This window comes from Salvelinus fontinalis, chromosome 4 (assembly GCF_029448725.1).
Source record: "Salvelinus fontinalis isolate EN_2023a chromosome 4, ASM2944872v1, whole genome shotgun sequence".
Classification (NCBI taxonomy): Eukaryota; Metazoa; Chordata; class Actinopteri; order Salmoniformes; family Salmonidae; genus Salvelinus; species Salvelinus fontinalis.
This window is the reverse complement of record NC_074668.1, coordinates 66,620,749-66,634,709: the sequence shown is the minus strand read 5'-3', so window position 1 is coordinate 66,634,709 and position 13,961 is coordinate 66,620,749. Positions and strand designations below refer to the sequence as shown.

General features: G+C 45.2%; 1 protein-coding gene across 2 annotated transcripts in view; it reads right to left on the bottom strand.

Annotated features, from left to right (window-relative positions):
* The window catches only part of LOC129854251 (cingulin-like protein 1), a 41,790-nt gene that overhangs the window by 18,035 nt on the left and 9,794 nt on the right, over positions 1-13,961 (bottom strand). For both annotated transcript variants that reach the window (XM_055921070.1, XM_055921069.1), the window contains exons 4-8: positions 12,731-12,827; positions 12,098-12,199; positions 11,652-11,800; positions 10,170-10,308; positions 9,653-9,865 (exon numbers count right to left, since the gene is read on the bottom strand). In XM_055921070.1, the coding sequence (XP_055777045.1) occupies positions 9,653-9,865; positions 10,170-10,308; positions 11,652-11,800; positions 12,098-12,199; positions 12,731-12,827 (700 nt within the window). The remainder of the gene's footprint in view (positions 1-9,652; positions 9,866-10,169; positions 10,309-11,651; positions 11,801-12,097; positions 12,200-12,730; positions 12,828-13,961) is intronic.

Sequence of the window (13,961 nt, the reverse complement as noted above, 5' to 3'; positions counted from 1 at the left end):
CAATCCACCACTCCTGGGCTGTGGCTGCCTTCTTCACCTCCCGAGAGCGGCGATTCTCTCCAACCCTTCCCCAGGGTCCCTTTCCGTCCATGATCTCCCAAGACCATTCCTCCTGTGTCCAGTGCCTTAGTTCTTTTTCTCTCTCCTCAATCCGCTTGGTCCTGGTTTGGTGGGTGTTTCTGTAAAGGTAGTCAATGTTGTTCTCCCCCTTAGACGAGAAGGAGCATGGATAGGACCAAGATGCGGATTGAGGGAAATAAGCCATCTTTTAATGAAAAAACAACAAACAAGACACTACAAACTACAAAACAACAAACGTGACTAACCTTCAACTGTCCTGTGAGGACACAGGAACAAACACCCACAAAACACCAGTGAAACCCTGGCTGCCTTTGTATGACTCTCAATTAGAGACAAACAATACACACCTGTCTCTAATTGAGAATCATACCAGGCCGAACACAAAACCCCACATAGAAATACAAACATAGACAAACCCACCCAACTCACGCCCTGACCAACTAAAATGAATACAAAACAAAGGAAAACAGGTCAGGAACGTGACACTGGTGATCATTGTTCCTTGTGTTTGCCATTTTGTACTCACTCAGACTGTTACAAAGCCTCAAAATTAACAATTTGGGTGTTTGATTTCAAGGGCTGTCTTGTGCACTCTTAAACTGTTTGTCTATAGTCCGGCATTAACTACCATTGTGCGGCCAGTAAAAAGAGTGGCACTAACAATGCAGTGAAGTATGCATGGCCCAGTGTGTGAGCTCAGAACACACACAAACCCCTGCTGAATCTGCTTTGGAGCCCAGAGAACAAACAATGGAGTTTGCTGATATTCCTGCACAAATTACGGTCCATAAGAAACCTGCCAAGGTAATCCCACACCCAGCAGGCCCCCCCCTCTATTCACATTTATAGGCACATAAATATCACTTTTTAAAATGACAAGACAGTTAATCCACTCTAAATCCACAATGCATCAAAAAAGTCTAATCTGACTCATAACTGAATCAAAATGTTTATCTTTAAACAAATCCTGAAAATAAAGATAGTGGTGTACTCATGCCCTTGTCAGTGAGTAGCATACCCTCTGATTGGTTGTCACAGACAAACTGGTGTCATCTATACTACAGAGATTAAAGTAAAAGTCCTGACACACCCCTAAACACATTTTATGTGTTTACTATCACATGCATTCACAACAGTGAACACAACCTTTCATATGAGTGCACTGTTGTGGGCATGAAGCATTCACAAGGTTTTAGAAATAATACCTATTTCAGACAGTAACACTCACAGTGTAAGATTACAGTAAATCAAAAATAAGTAACTATAGTGGAGCACAGTGTTCTGCTCCCTCTGCTCTACCATGGCCTTGGGAAAGGTACAAAGCAACACTTCTTTGATTGAGCTGACACATTGTCAAGTTGCTATAATGTCCCAGCAGCATCCCTGACAGAAAGGCTTTAGTTAGGAGCTGAGGGGCAGAGTGTTCCCCCTACCTAACCTAGGACCCAGGCCAGGATGCAGAGAAACACAGGATATCCCTCTGCCCCAGTTGCAACAACACACTGGTGGTGACATCATTCAAACAGACACATACTGGCCACAACCACAAGTGAATAAAATCAACGCTTAACATCACATCATTTATAATTGTTTACTTCAGTCTACCTTAGAGGGTACTGTGAGCCAAGGTTGATGCAGCCTCATAGCATCATGGTCCTGTTTTCAAATGACTTCCATTCATGTGCTCTCCCCAATGGAAAGTAAACATGGGATAAGAGGGGAAGTCGAGATAGGCAATCGTGACTAAATAGAAGCACAAAGATGACCAAGGTCCTTCCAGGAACGGGTCATATCCTGTGTGATATCAAGTTAACGGTATTCAACACCATGTATTCTGTCTTCAAGGAAAATAAATAGCACCACAGATCACTCAAGCTCTTCTCTGGCAATGAATAAGCCTTAGTTTGTTTCACCAGCAAGAAGGTGTGCATTACATTAGCGTCGCTCTCCAACAATAGCGTCGCTCTCTCTGCCTAGTAAAGACAGGTTTGTGACGGCTTGGGAGAAGAATTGACAGTGGAAATTAAAACTTGTTGCTTGAGGAGCACTGGCATCTCTCCAGTCACAATAAGATGCCAGCCATCAAATCTTGTCTTGTCCTTCGGGACATGAAAACAGAAACCTTTTAAAATGGAGGCTCTATTGATAGGATTTCAGGGGTGTTTGGGTTTAATATAGAATGAAATAGGCCAGTGCAGTGAGAAGGCAGTCACAGTAGAGCTTTGCGGGAAACTGGCCCTTTTGTGTCCAAAAATTGGAACCAGAGAATTAACATTTACTGTCACAAAACTCCAAGCCTCCACAGAATGTGGCATTATTATTGTGTAGCACATCACCAGAACGCCAGTGGCTTCAAAAGAAGGAAGTGGGATGCCAAAGTCCACACACACAGTACGCTATTATGAATATTCTTTTTTTCTCCCCAATTTCATGGTATCCAATTGGTAGTAGTTACAGTCTTGTCTCATCGCTGCAACTCCCGTACGGAGTCGGGAGAGGCAAAGGTTGAGATCCATGCATCCTCCGAAACACAATCCAGCCGAGCCGCACTGCTTCTTGACACAACGCACATCCAACCCGGAAGCCAGCCGCACCAATGTGTCAGAGGAAACACTGGCGACCTGGTCAGCGTGCACTGCGCCCAGCCCGCCATAGGAGTCGCTAGTGCATGATGAGACAAGGATATCCCTGCCGGCCAAACCCTTCCTAACCTGGACGACGCTAGGCCAATTGTGCATCGCTCCATGGACCTCCCGGTCGCGGCCAGCTGCGACAGAGCCTGGGCTCGAACCCAGAGTCTCTGGTGGCACAGCTAGCACTGCGACGCAGTGCCTTAGACCACTGCACCACCCGGGAGGCCTCTATTATGATCTTAAATGGTTGATATGAGGCCAACCCAGAGTGATTATAATATCAAAAGACCCTTCAGAAAGTCATTATGGTAGGACAAAACACTGACATTGAGCATAGTACTTCTTTTCACTCTTGGACGAAAGCCAGACCTTGGGGAATCATGATGCCTGGTCGGGCTGGGGAAAACTCACAGTCAAATGACTGGGCTTTGAATGTCAGAGCTGAGGTCAGATCCTGCTGGTGGGAGAGTGACCAGTGCCACTTGCAACCTGAGCAGACTACGCCACTGGACAGTAAGTCCATGCTAAATACTTTGACTGTACTTGCCAGTACTCCCTACTCTGTTGGATGTTTAAAAGCAATGTACCAACACAAACGGCCTATTGAGTGGAGAAACCACATATTTCCTAAGTCTCGGTGTGAGTGAGTTAAATCCTTAGCTTTCTACCTCTGGTCTTAAAGCTGCGGTACATCACAGTCTTGAGCACACTGACCCTCTACTCCACACTCCTGGGGGTATTTGTTGGAATCCCCAAAGCCTTGCATGCATTTTGGCACAGTAGGCTCCCTCCCCACCAGCTCAGCTCTGCAAGGCAGTGACGCAGCAGATGAACAATAGGCCCATGAATTCAGGCCACAGCCTCCTTTCACACAGGCACGACCCTCACATGGCAGGGGAACAACTTCTCTCACTACACACACACAAACAACCACCTCTGTGCAAGGAGATGCCACCAAAATGGGTGTGCATCCAATGAGCCAGTGAAAAACTATTTCTGGGCAGAACATTACAGGCAGCAGCATATCACAGTTCATCTAAACAATTCTGAGCCGTCCTAACTCCCAAGTCTTTTTGAAGACAAATTCTTCAAACAGGGAAGAACATGATAGCAAACAGATGGACACAAAAAGTGCTGAACTTTGGCTATGACACCCATTCCTCTCTTTTGCTGGTAGATTTCCAGAGAAATCCCTTCCCTCTATCAATCCCTATGTTTCTCCCTCCCTCCCTCCCTTCCCAGTAAATCCTCACCTTCCAGCTGTGCCGGGAAGAGAACACAGCAGAGCGCTATCATCAACTAAGGAAACGCACTGCCTCCTGTGGGACTCTTTACCTTCAAACAGCCCTGAGGAGGTGCTCACCAGGCCACATGGCTTCAATGATTACACACAAAAATAAATCAGTCACAGAGAAAATAAAGACAGTCAGGGATCACTCAAGTGAAGGGCTAGAAGCTGGGGGGATGGGGCTACCAGTGTGTCAGGGGATGTATGGGATGGGGCTATAAGGGCTGAGGCTTGGGACTGGGGCTAATTAATTTAGGAATGAAAATACAACAAGGACTGTATGGGTAGGGTGGAGGGGATCAAGGCTGAGGGATGAGAGTGTGCTGGAGCTTGAAATGGGGTTGAGCCTGGAAATGGAACTAGGGGCTAGGGCTGGTACTAGAGGCTGGGGTTGGGACTACAGGTTGGGGGTGTCTTGGGTCTGGGGTTGTGGCCCTCTGAGAGTGTTGAGAATCAAGAATGTCCCTGAGAGGGGGTATAACAGCAGTCCCCTGAAGAGGCATGGTCACGTCCCACCCCTCCCGACCCCACCCACTGGTCAGAGCTGGAGCATTGTAACAGAATATGCAGGAGGGAGGGGGTCTGCTGAGTGCACATTCTCTAACCAGCCAGGAACATTCTCTGACACACCCTTCTCTCTGCTCACTGCACCTTATCTGTACACATTTTTCACATTCCCTCAAGTATCACTGTTGTGAAAAACCTGACTTCCACAGAACTGATCTGCTCTATGAATATTGTTGTTTGACCTCTATAGTTTCTACCTCTATAGATTAACATCTGAAAAATGGCCCATGCTACAACTAAATAAAAATATAATACCTAAAATGCAATGACACAAAACAAACACACATATTTTCAGGGAGATGTCCACTTCATAACTGCTCTGACCCACTTTATTCAGCATATCCCAACCATATCCCAAACCCCTGCTGCTATTATTGTGTGAAACAAACTCATCATTCATCTACTGAGGTCCACAATTACCCCTGCCCTTTCAATGGATGAACAGAGAGAGAGGAGGAACAGTGAGGAACACTGCACAACCCATGAACTACAGCTCATTAGATTAGTGACGGCTTGCCACTGCAATTAACGGGCAACGGGAACGATTTAGCGCTCCAGTTTTCAGCATTATTCTCTGCATGGGGCAGCCCTATCAATGCACATTTCATGGCCGAAGGAGAGAGGAGCAGCATTTCAATGGGAGACAGGACAGATGAATGCTTGACCGCGCACACTTTATACTAAGTAATTCAGCAGGCTGTGCGATTGCTCACTCACACATGCAGAAATGATTATTACTTTCAATCCTGCCAATGCCTGGTAGATAAAAGTACAGTAGGCTGTAACCGCTATAAATAGTTTTTGTGTGTGACAACCTAACAATGGATTGGTACTTTAAGGGAAAGGCCCAAATTACTGAAGATAAACTGATAGCAGCCAAACTGTCTGAATACTGAGTAAAAATAAGGTCAGAATCTTGAATCTCACAATGTTGTCACTTGTTTATAAAGCATTGGTGGCGAATTCTTGATGACAAAATCTTCCCCAGAAATGGAAGTACCTTTTTTCAAGCAAGACAATTATCTCAGAAAGGGCTGGCTGCTGTGTAGACCCCCACCACAGCAGGAGGAAGCTCGGGACAAGGAGAGGACTTCCAGGCCCTGACACAAACAGGAAGCATGTGAGCCAGGCAACAACTATGCTCAATGCTCCTCTAGCCTTGTCAGTGTGCTCCTCTTATGCCTCTCTCCTCCATTAGCCCTATTTATGCTCTTACCTCACTGCCCTCTCTACCACTTCCCTACCCTGTCTTCTCTTCACTAGTCCATTTCCCTCTCCCCATCCCCTTTCCCAAGTCTTTAAAAGGCCTTGTTTGGTCCTATTTTTCTTCCTGTTGAGCCACCCAGTAAAATATGTTTACAGCAAAACAACACCTCAACATCATGAAATACTTCCTAAAGCGTTTTAATGACACTATATGTCATCTAGGGTAAACAGAGTCCAATAAGTTCCCATGAAAAGTGATGACAAGTTGGTTTAACTGTCAGATAGCTGAGTCTTTTTTTTATCTTGGTTGGTTCAGCTGAACTACAGAGAAGGGAGTGTTTTGCCCAGCACAGTTTAACCGTTTTCAGACTTGTTTTTCAGCCTTCAGCTGGGGTTGTTATTAAAGTCTGTGCAGTGAAATGCAGTTAGGCAAGTGCAAGAAGAGAGAGGAGTAGAGCAGTTCATGTATAGAACTATGACATTCTCTAACACTGGCACCATGCAGTTAATGATTCACTAACTCTTAGAGGACATTCCAGACATTCATTCAAGTATGCATACCTTATGTATACTTTCTGTATGTATCTTCAACCGATCGCTGCCTGCACCTGCCCGCCCGTCCAGCATCACTACTCTGGACAGCACTGACTTAGAATATGTGGACAACTACAAATACCTAGGTGTCTGGTTAGACTGTAAACTCTCCTTCCAGACTCACATAAAACATCTCAAATCCAAAGTTAAATCTAGAATTGGCTTCCTATTTCGCAACAAAGCATCCTTCACTCATGCTGCCAAACATACCCTCGTAAAACTGACCATCTTACCGATCCTCGACATTGGCGATGTCATTTACAAAATAGCCTCCAACACCCTGCTCAACAAATTGGATGCAGTCTATCACAGTGCCATCCGTTTTGTCACCAAAGCCCCATATACTAACCACCACTGCGACCTGTACGCTCTCGTTGGCTGGCCCTCGCTTCATACTCGTCGCCAAACCCACTGGCTCCAGGTCATCTACAAGACCCTCTAGGTAAAGTCCCGCCTTGTCTCTGCCATAGCTGCACCCACCCATAGCACGCGTTCCAGCAGGTATATCTCACTAGTCACCCCCAAAGCCAATTCCTCCTTTGGCCGCCTCTCCTTCCAGTTCTCTGCTGCCAATGACTGGAACTAACTACAAAAATCTCTGGAACTGAAAACACTTATCTCCCTCACTAGCTTTAAGCACCAGCTGTCAGAGCAGCTCACAGATCACTGCACCTGTACATAGCCCATCTATAATTAGCCCAAACAACTACCGCTTCCCCTAATGTATTTATTTATTTAGCTCCTTTGCACCCCATTATTTCTACTTTGTACACTCATCTACTGTCAAATCTACCATTCCAGTGTTTTAATTGCTACATTGTATTTACCTCGCCAACATGGCCTATTTATTGCCTTTACCTCCCTTATCTCACCTCATTTGCATATATTGTATATAGACTTATTTTTCTACTGTTTGTTTGTTTGTTTTACTCCAGGTGTAACTCTGTGTTGTTATATGTGTCGAACTGCTTTGCTTTATCTTGGCCAGGTCGCAGTTGTAAATCAGAAATTGTTCTCAACTTGCCTACCTGGTTAAATAAAGGTGAAATATATATATTTTTAAATTAAATGTAACATTTTAATCTTTATAAACACAAAATCCTGATCTCCTTATAATAACACATAATGAGGGTTTCATTTCCTCAGTAAATAAACAATGGAACACAAAAGTTATACAATTTCAATGGCCTTTGGATAGCATTCATTATTTACTTGTTCCAAACAAATGAAATATCTTAACAGCTGGTAGACAATGATGGGGCGTAATCTTATTTTTCCAATTCCAATACACAGTAGTCATAACAAAAACAACTTAAAGAGTTTTTGTTCGAAATAAAACGGTCGTATTGTGTTAGTTACTAAAATTGAACTTAATTTTGAGGCACAACTTTGAAGCTGGTCGAAAGTTCCTGGTAATTTCACTTCAAAGCTATCGAATATCTACTGATGCCGAACATATGTCAACAAATACAATCCCAAACAAACCTTCTAAACAAACCCTTTACTACACAAAACGTGATGCCATACTCTAGGGTTTGCCCAAATCTCCCATTAACATCAATACACCCAGCAAACAGGTGACGTCTTGAGGACATTTGGCGACGTGCCCATTAAATCCCGAAAGGGTTTCGACACAACGTTATCCCACTGACGGTCTAAGAATGTTCTAAAAATGTTGCGTGATGTACCCAAGGGAACGTTCTCTCGGGGACCATTTCATAGTTCCCGGTTTGTCCCGGGGATGTTTTTAGGATGTTCTTGGGACGTTGTGTCATGGTCCCCTGGAGGTTTTGTCTAGTTCCCAGTTTGTAACAGGGACGTCTTTGGGTGGCTGTGACGCTATGTCATGGTCCGCTGAAGGTTTGTCCCAGGGACGTTTTTAGGATGTTCTTGGGACATTGTGTCATGGTCCACTGAAGGTTACCTGAACATTCTTGGGATGTTGTGTCATGGTCCCCTGGAGGTTTTGTCTAGTTCCCGGTTTGTAACGGGGACATTTTTGGGGCATTCTTGTGACGTTGTGTTATGGTACCCTGAAGGTTCTTGGGATATTGTGTCATGGTCCCCTGGAAAGTTTTGTCACGTGATGGTCCCACATGTCCCAAACCATTATAAGTAAAGTAATGAAATGGTATGAGGGTTTTAAGGTAAGTGGTACGCTGTTCAGCTAATAGTGTACAAATCTTTAATGAATAACAATATGATCACATTTGACATGATCACATTTTAAAATGACCCCACATGGAATTTGAACGCCGAATTTGGGTATGCTGATCTTTCTGCTGTGCCACAAAGTCTGTAGATTTCAAAAGTCCCTGACACATTCATTACCTACAATACATCTCTCCACTTGGCGAAAGAGTGCCATCTACACTGCTCTTTTAGTTATCAGTTCCTCTGACTATTCTCTCGTTGATTTAATTTACTAAATTCAGCAATTTGAGTTTGGGTTTGCATTATATTTGTCTAATGGGGGGGAATATTATTCTGTTTTAATGTTACTCCTGAATCACTATGTGTTTTTAATAGAGCTGAGATTTACTTTGAAGTGCAAGGTGTAGGAATAGGCCTGCTACAGGTGAAATCAGTTACTGATACAGACATGGTGGCGTAGCAGGAAGATTGGAATTCCATGAACTAAGATGTTGTGAGTTCAAATCCCAGGTGAGGACATGTTAAGCAATAATTACTGTATGAATAAACATACACAATGTAATCATGTATGTCAAATATGTAACACTGTATGTTAAAAGCTATGTTTGTGGTGTGGGTGTCCCAAGCATTGCCAAAAGACAAAGACACGCACCCCCTAAAAAATGTATTAAAAAAAAGACAAAGCGTTGTGACTGGATCAGTGGTCAACCAATCAGGGCCAACCAAACATTTTACCCAGGGCACACGCACCCTACTTAAATTACACATCACCCCTTGTTACTGTTGCCAAGCCCATTGGCAACAGTAACAAGGGGTGATGTGTAATTTAAGTAGGGTGCGTGTGCCCTGGGTAAAATGTTTTTTGAGGTGAAGGAGAATGTTTCTTTGCAACCAAGGCACCATGACACAACGTCCCAAGAACGACCTAAAACGTCCTCAGGGACGTCCCGGACCAACCAGGAACTAGACAAATCCTCCAAGGCACCATGACACAACATCCCAAGAATGTCCTAAAAACATCCTTGGGGACGTCACCGGGACCAACTGGGAACTAGACAAAACCTCCAGGGGACCATGATACAACGTTCTGACAACCTTAGGCCATGGGTGGCTGGGGAACATCAGTTACCTGTTTGGCCTTCTCCAGAGACGTCTGGAGCTTGCGGATCTCCTTCTCATACTGCTCCCTCAGTTTATCCACCTCCTGGTCGTGTGTGGCCACCTCCGCCTTCAGTGCTCCCTTCAGGGCAGTCAGCTCCCTCTCCCTCCTCCTCAGCACCTCCTCCTGCTCCTCCTTGGCCAGCAGCACCTCCTGTAAGTCCAGCTTCATTTGCATCAGGTCCTACACAGCAGGAGAGGAGGAAGTGGTGACAGTGTCTCGCTAAAATCTCACTCTGAGATTAACTGCTACCTCAACAGGTGACGTGCACATAAATCTCCAGCACTGCCATTATTGCCTGAGAAATTCTGCTTCAGCAAATGTGCCAGGAAGAATAACATGTTTACACATTACCAACACTGGCACTACAATGGTATTGATGTGGTGGTTATTATGGGACCGCAAAGCCCTTTCCATGCAGGCCGCTAAGCTCCTCTATGGCAACGCTCTCTTCTCTGAGAGCTGTGGGACCTGGCCTGTGCATTACCTCCATCATGGCATCCTTCTCTCTGTCGGCCACCGCCGTCTTGGCGCCATCCAGCTCGTCGTGCATCTCTGACAGCTGGTCCTGCAGGTCCCTGATCTCCGTCTGGTACTGCTCCCTCTCCATCTTCACCTGGAACAGCCTGCCAGACCACACAGAGCAGCATACAGTCACAACACACACACCATCACCTGAACACCTGCACCCTGCTTCACACAATGGAACGATACCACCTGCGCTCTGTCAGAAACGCTTGTTCTCCAGGCTAACAGGGGCTATGATGAGCACCCGGGCACTGATCTACCAATCACATCATAGTCACACCACCTGCCCACTCCAACTGTAAGGGGTGCGTAACTGGTGGCAGAGAAGTCAGGCGCAGGAGAGCAGAACTGGGTAATAACCGGAGCAGTTCAATATACAAAACCACCGGCATCCAGAAATACAACGTATGGGTACAATACCCGTCGCGCACCAGACAACAATGTGCACAAGCACTTACAGCAAACAATTCCGCACAAAGACATGGGGGGAACAGACACGTAATGAGGGAATGAAAACCAGGTGTGTGAGAAAACAAGACAAAACAAATGGAAAATGAAAAATGGATCGGCGATGGCTAGAAGAATGGTGACGTCGACCGCCGAACACCGCCCGAACAAGGAGAGGAACCGACTTCGGAAGAAGTCGTGACACCAACACAGAGTGTGTCTGTTTAGTGACAGGGAGTCCTGCATGCCAATGTAGAGTAAGTAGATTGAACACTACTTATTCCCCAGCTCAGTGTACTTATTCCCACATACTGACATGAACCTTCTTCAAATGAGAGAATCCATTCTTGAAAAATGGAATCAATTATACAATGGCTGAGAGTAGTTGAGTGATTCTTTCTTTATAAGGCGGGCCCCTCTCTGTTTGTCTCTTATTTCTATGGAGTCCATGACATAGACGTCTCTATGTCATTAGATTACAGGGGAGTCTGGCTCCACAGGGCCTCCACTTTCAGCTGCCATCCGCCAGGACGGCCAGTCTCTATTGTGATTGTCCATGATCAGGATCAACAAATCCATCCCCAGGTTTAACAGATTAGTCCAACATCAACAGACATTTAAGCCATGATGATATACACTCATCACGTTGTGAGGCTTTGGTGTGGGACTCTGCAGTGTATATTAACACAAAATGTCAGAGGGGAAGGAGAACTATAGGAGGCCATTATGTTCAGACAAAGACAGAAACTCTAATGGCCGAAAAGAGACTGCAAGCCCAAGGTACACATTAGAACATATAATCCCCCTGTGACCACAGAAAACAAACTACAACTTTCGCAAAAACAATAAAAGGTAAAGATAAAACAACTTTTTCCCAATAAGAGTTGTACATCTGAGGATTATCCCCATTGTGCTGGTTTCTTAAGCCGGGCTTTGTCGACCTGTCACTCCTTGCCTCACAGTGTATGTCCTGGTCTGGTGGTCAGTCACTTACTCCTCCAGTGTGGTGCGGAGCTCAGCCTCTGTTTTGGCCAGTTTGTCCCTCAGTCGGGAGCATTCCTCCTGGCTCCTTTCCAGCTCCGCCTGCAGGTCCTTCACCCCCGCTCTGGCCTTTTCATTGGCCTCAGTCAGACCCATCTGCTTCTTTAACACGCAAGGACACACACACACACTTTAATAAAACACCATTCCTCTCACCACACCAAATAAATATGAAATGCATGGCGTTCATAGTATAGTATCTGAATTACAGTTTTGACAACGTACTATCTAACCAATAAACTCAGTGGCTGTGATGTCTACTGGTCTGCTTAAGTTAGCTATTAGCACCAATAGGATTATTGTGTTTTAAGAGGCGGGAGCCAGGGATTCTCATGTCCTGCACAGACATTTAAGATAGCAGCTAGATTCAACATGTATGACATTGCACCATAGTATTACCTTGGTTTGCTCCTCCAGCTGCTTTTTCAGTTCAACAACATCCTTCTCCAGCGCCACCCTCTGTTCCTCTAGGGCTTTGGCTTGGGTAGCCATGTCAGGAGACTGGGAGGGGAAACAGAGACAGGAGTTATATTTGAATCCATTTCCCTTTTCAAAATCACTCACAGTATATTTGCATGATAGCGTTTTCGTACAATACAAAAACATGTCGGTTGCTTCGGTTCATGGCAGATCTCAATGAACAAAAGGAAGGGTGGTGACTAGTTTCTCTCCATACTGCACTGGTTTACACATAGCAGTCAGTGGAGGCTGGTGGGAGGAGCTATTGGAGGAATGGCTCATTGTAATGGTTGGAATGAAATATATGGAACGGAGTTAAACATGTGTGTGATACCGTTCCATTTTTTCCATTCCAGCCATTACAATGAGCCCGTCCTCCTATAGCTCCTCCCATCAGCCTCCACTGTTGGAGGTGGTAACCACAGTGGCTGTTGTCAATGCTAGGTCAACACAGCCTTGTGGCTTGTATGCTGAACACTAAGCGAAAGCTTCTGGCCTAAGGCTAAGATAAGAGGCTCACAGATTTAGCTGTTTGTTGAGTTTAATTACAACAACTCCACAACAATGCCTCACTTTGTTGTCGCTCCCCGCTGCCCGTGACTTTAATGTCTGGATCTTCTCAAACACCAGGTTGACCTTCCTCTTGGTGGTGTCCTCGTTATCAGTGCTCCTGAGGACACACACACACACACACACACACACACACACACACACACACACACACACACACACACACACACACACACACACACACACACACACACACAGAGTCAGAACACAGGTGCACTCCAACACTCGACTGATCTGAGGGTAAAGAGGGGTCTCTGTGTGTGGTAGGTGGATCAGATCAGGGTCTAATCCCAGACTGTTCTGGTTCCTGCTCTGCCGGGGGCCAACTGCTTTGATGTGTCACCTCGCGACCTGCTCAACCTCATTACAGCCATCCATTAGGAGGCACATTCAGGGGAATGTGTCTCCCTCCATCCCTGGCCTTGCTATACAACTGGGCTGTATGCAGGGTGCACCCTCTTTCTTCCTATATTGGACAGAAAATGAACAGAACATTGGGTTGCCACAACCCGGGGAAGGTTCTAAGGTTCCATTCCATTCCACTACCTGACAGGGGAGTTCTAGCCCCCCTCCTTCATAAAAGTTTAATAACTTCAGCTGGTGAATGTTTGTCCTTTCTTTGATGACTCAGCACACCACTTCCATCTGTGTTCCTTTCCATTGACTTCTGACTCCTGACCTGTGACCTGACACATCCAAAGCAGTTTCCTGAACTTTCTGGGCATCGACCAAGCCTGGAGCACACATGGAATGTAGACACTTAGGAACTAAGGCATTTTAGATGTTTAGGATTTAAAATGCAAATCTTCTAAAACTATGGACACAAATGTACAGTCAAACCATGACAGAATGCTCTGTGAGAGACACATAACTTGACTGGGATTGGATAGGAACTCCAAGATCCAGCTTTACTGATGCTGTGATTTACATGTTATCCTATTGGATATATGCACTGGACTTTCAGACTTGGCTTCTTGACGAACATACTTGGTTTAAGCTTTGTAACCCCCCCCCCCCCAAAAAAGCCTTTTAACCTAGTCTAGCTATAAAACTTTCAGAGAGTGAAACCAGCTACGCTATAGCTTTAGCTGGTGTAGCTTGGTACTGAATAACAACAAAACTGTCTAGCACCTCATCTTACTATTTAATAATATAAACCATCATGTATCACCCTTACCAGTTCATCTATCTAAACCAAGAAGTACACCATAGAGATACTAATCTGAGATGCTTC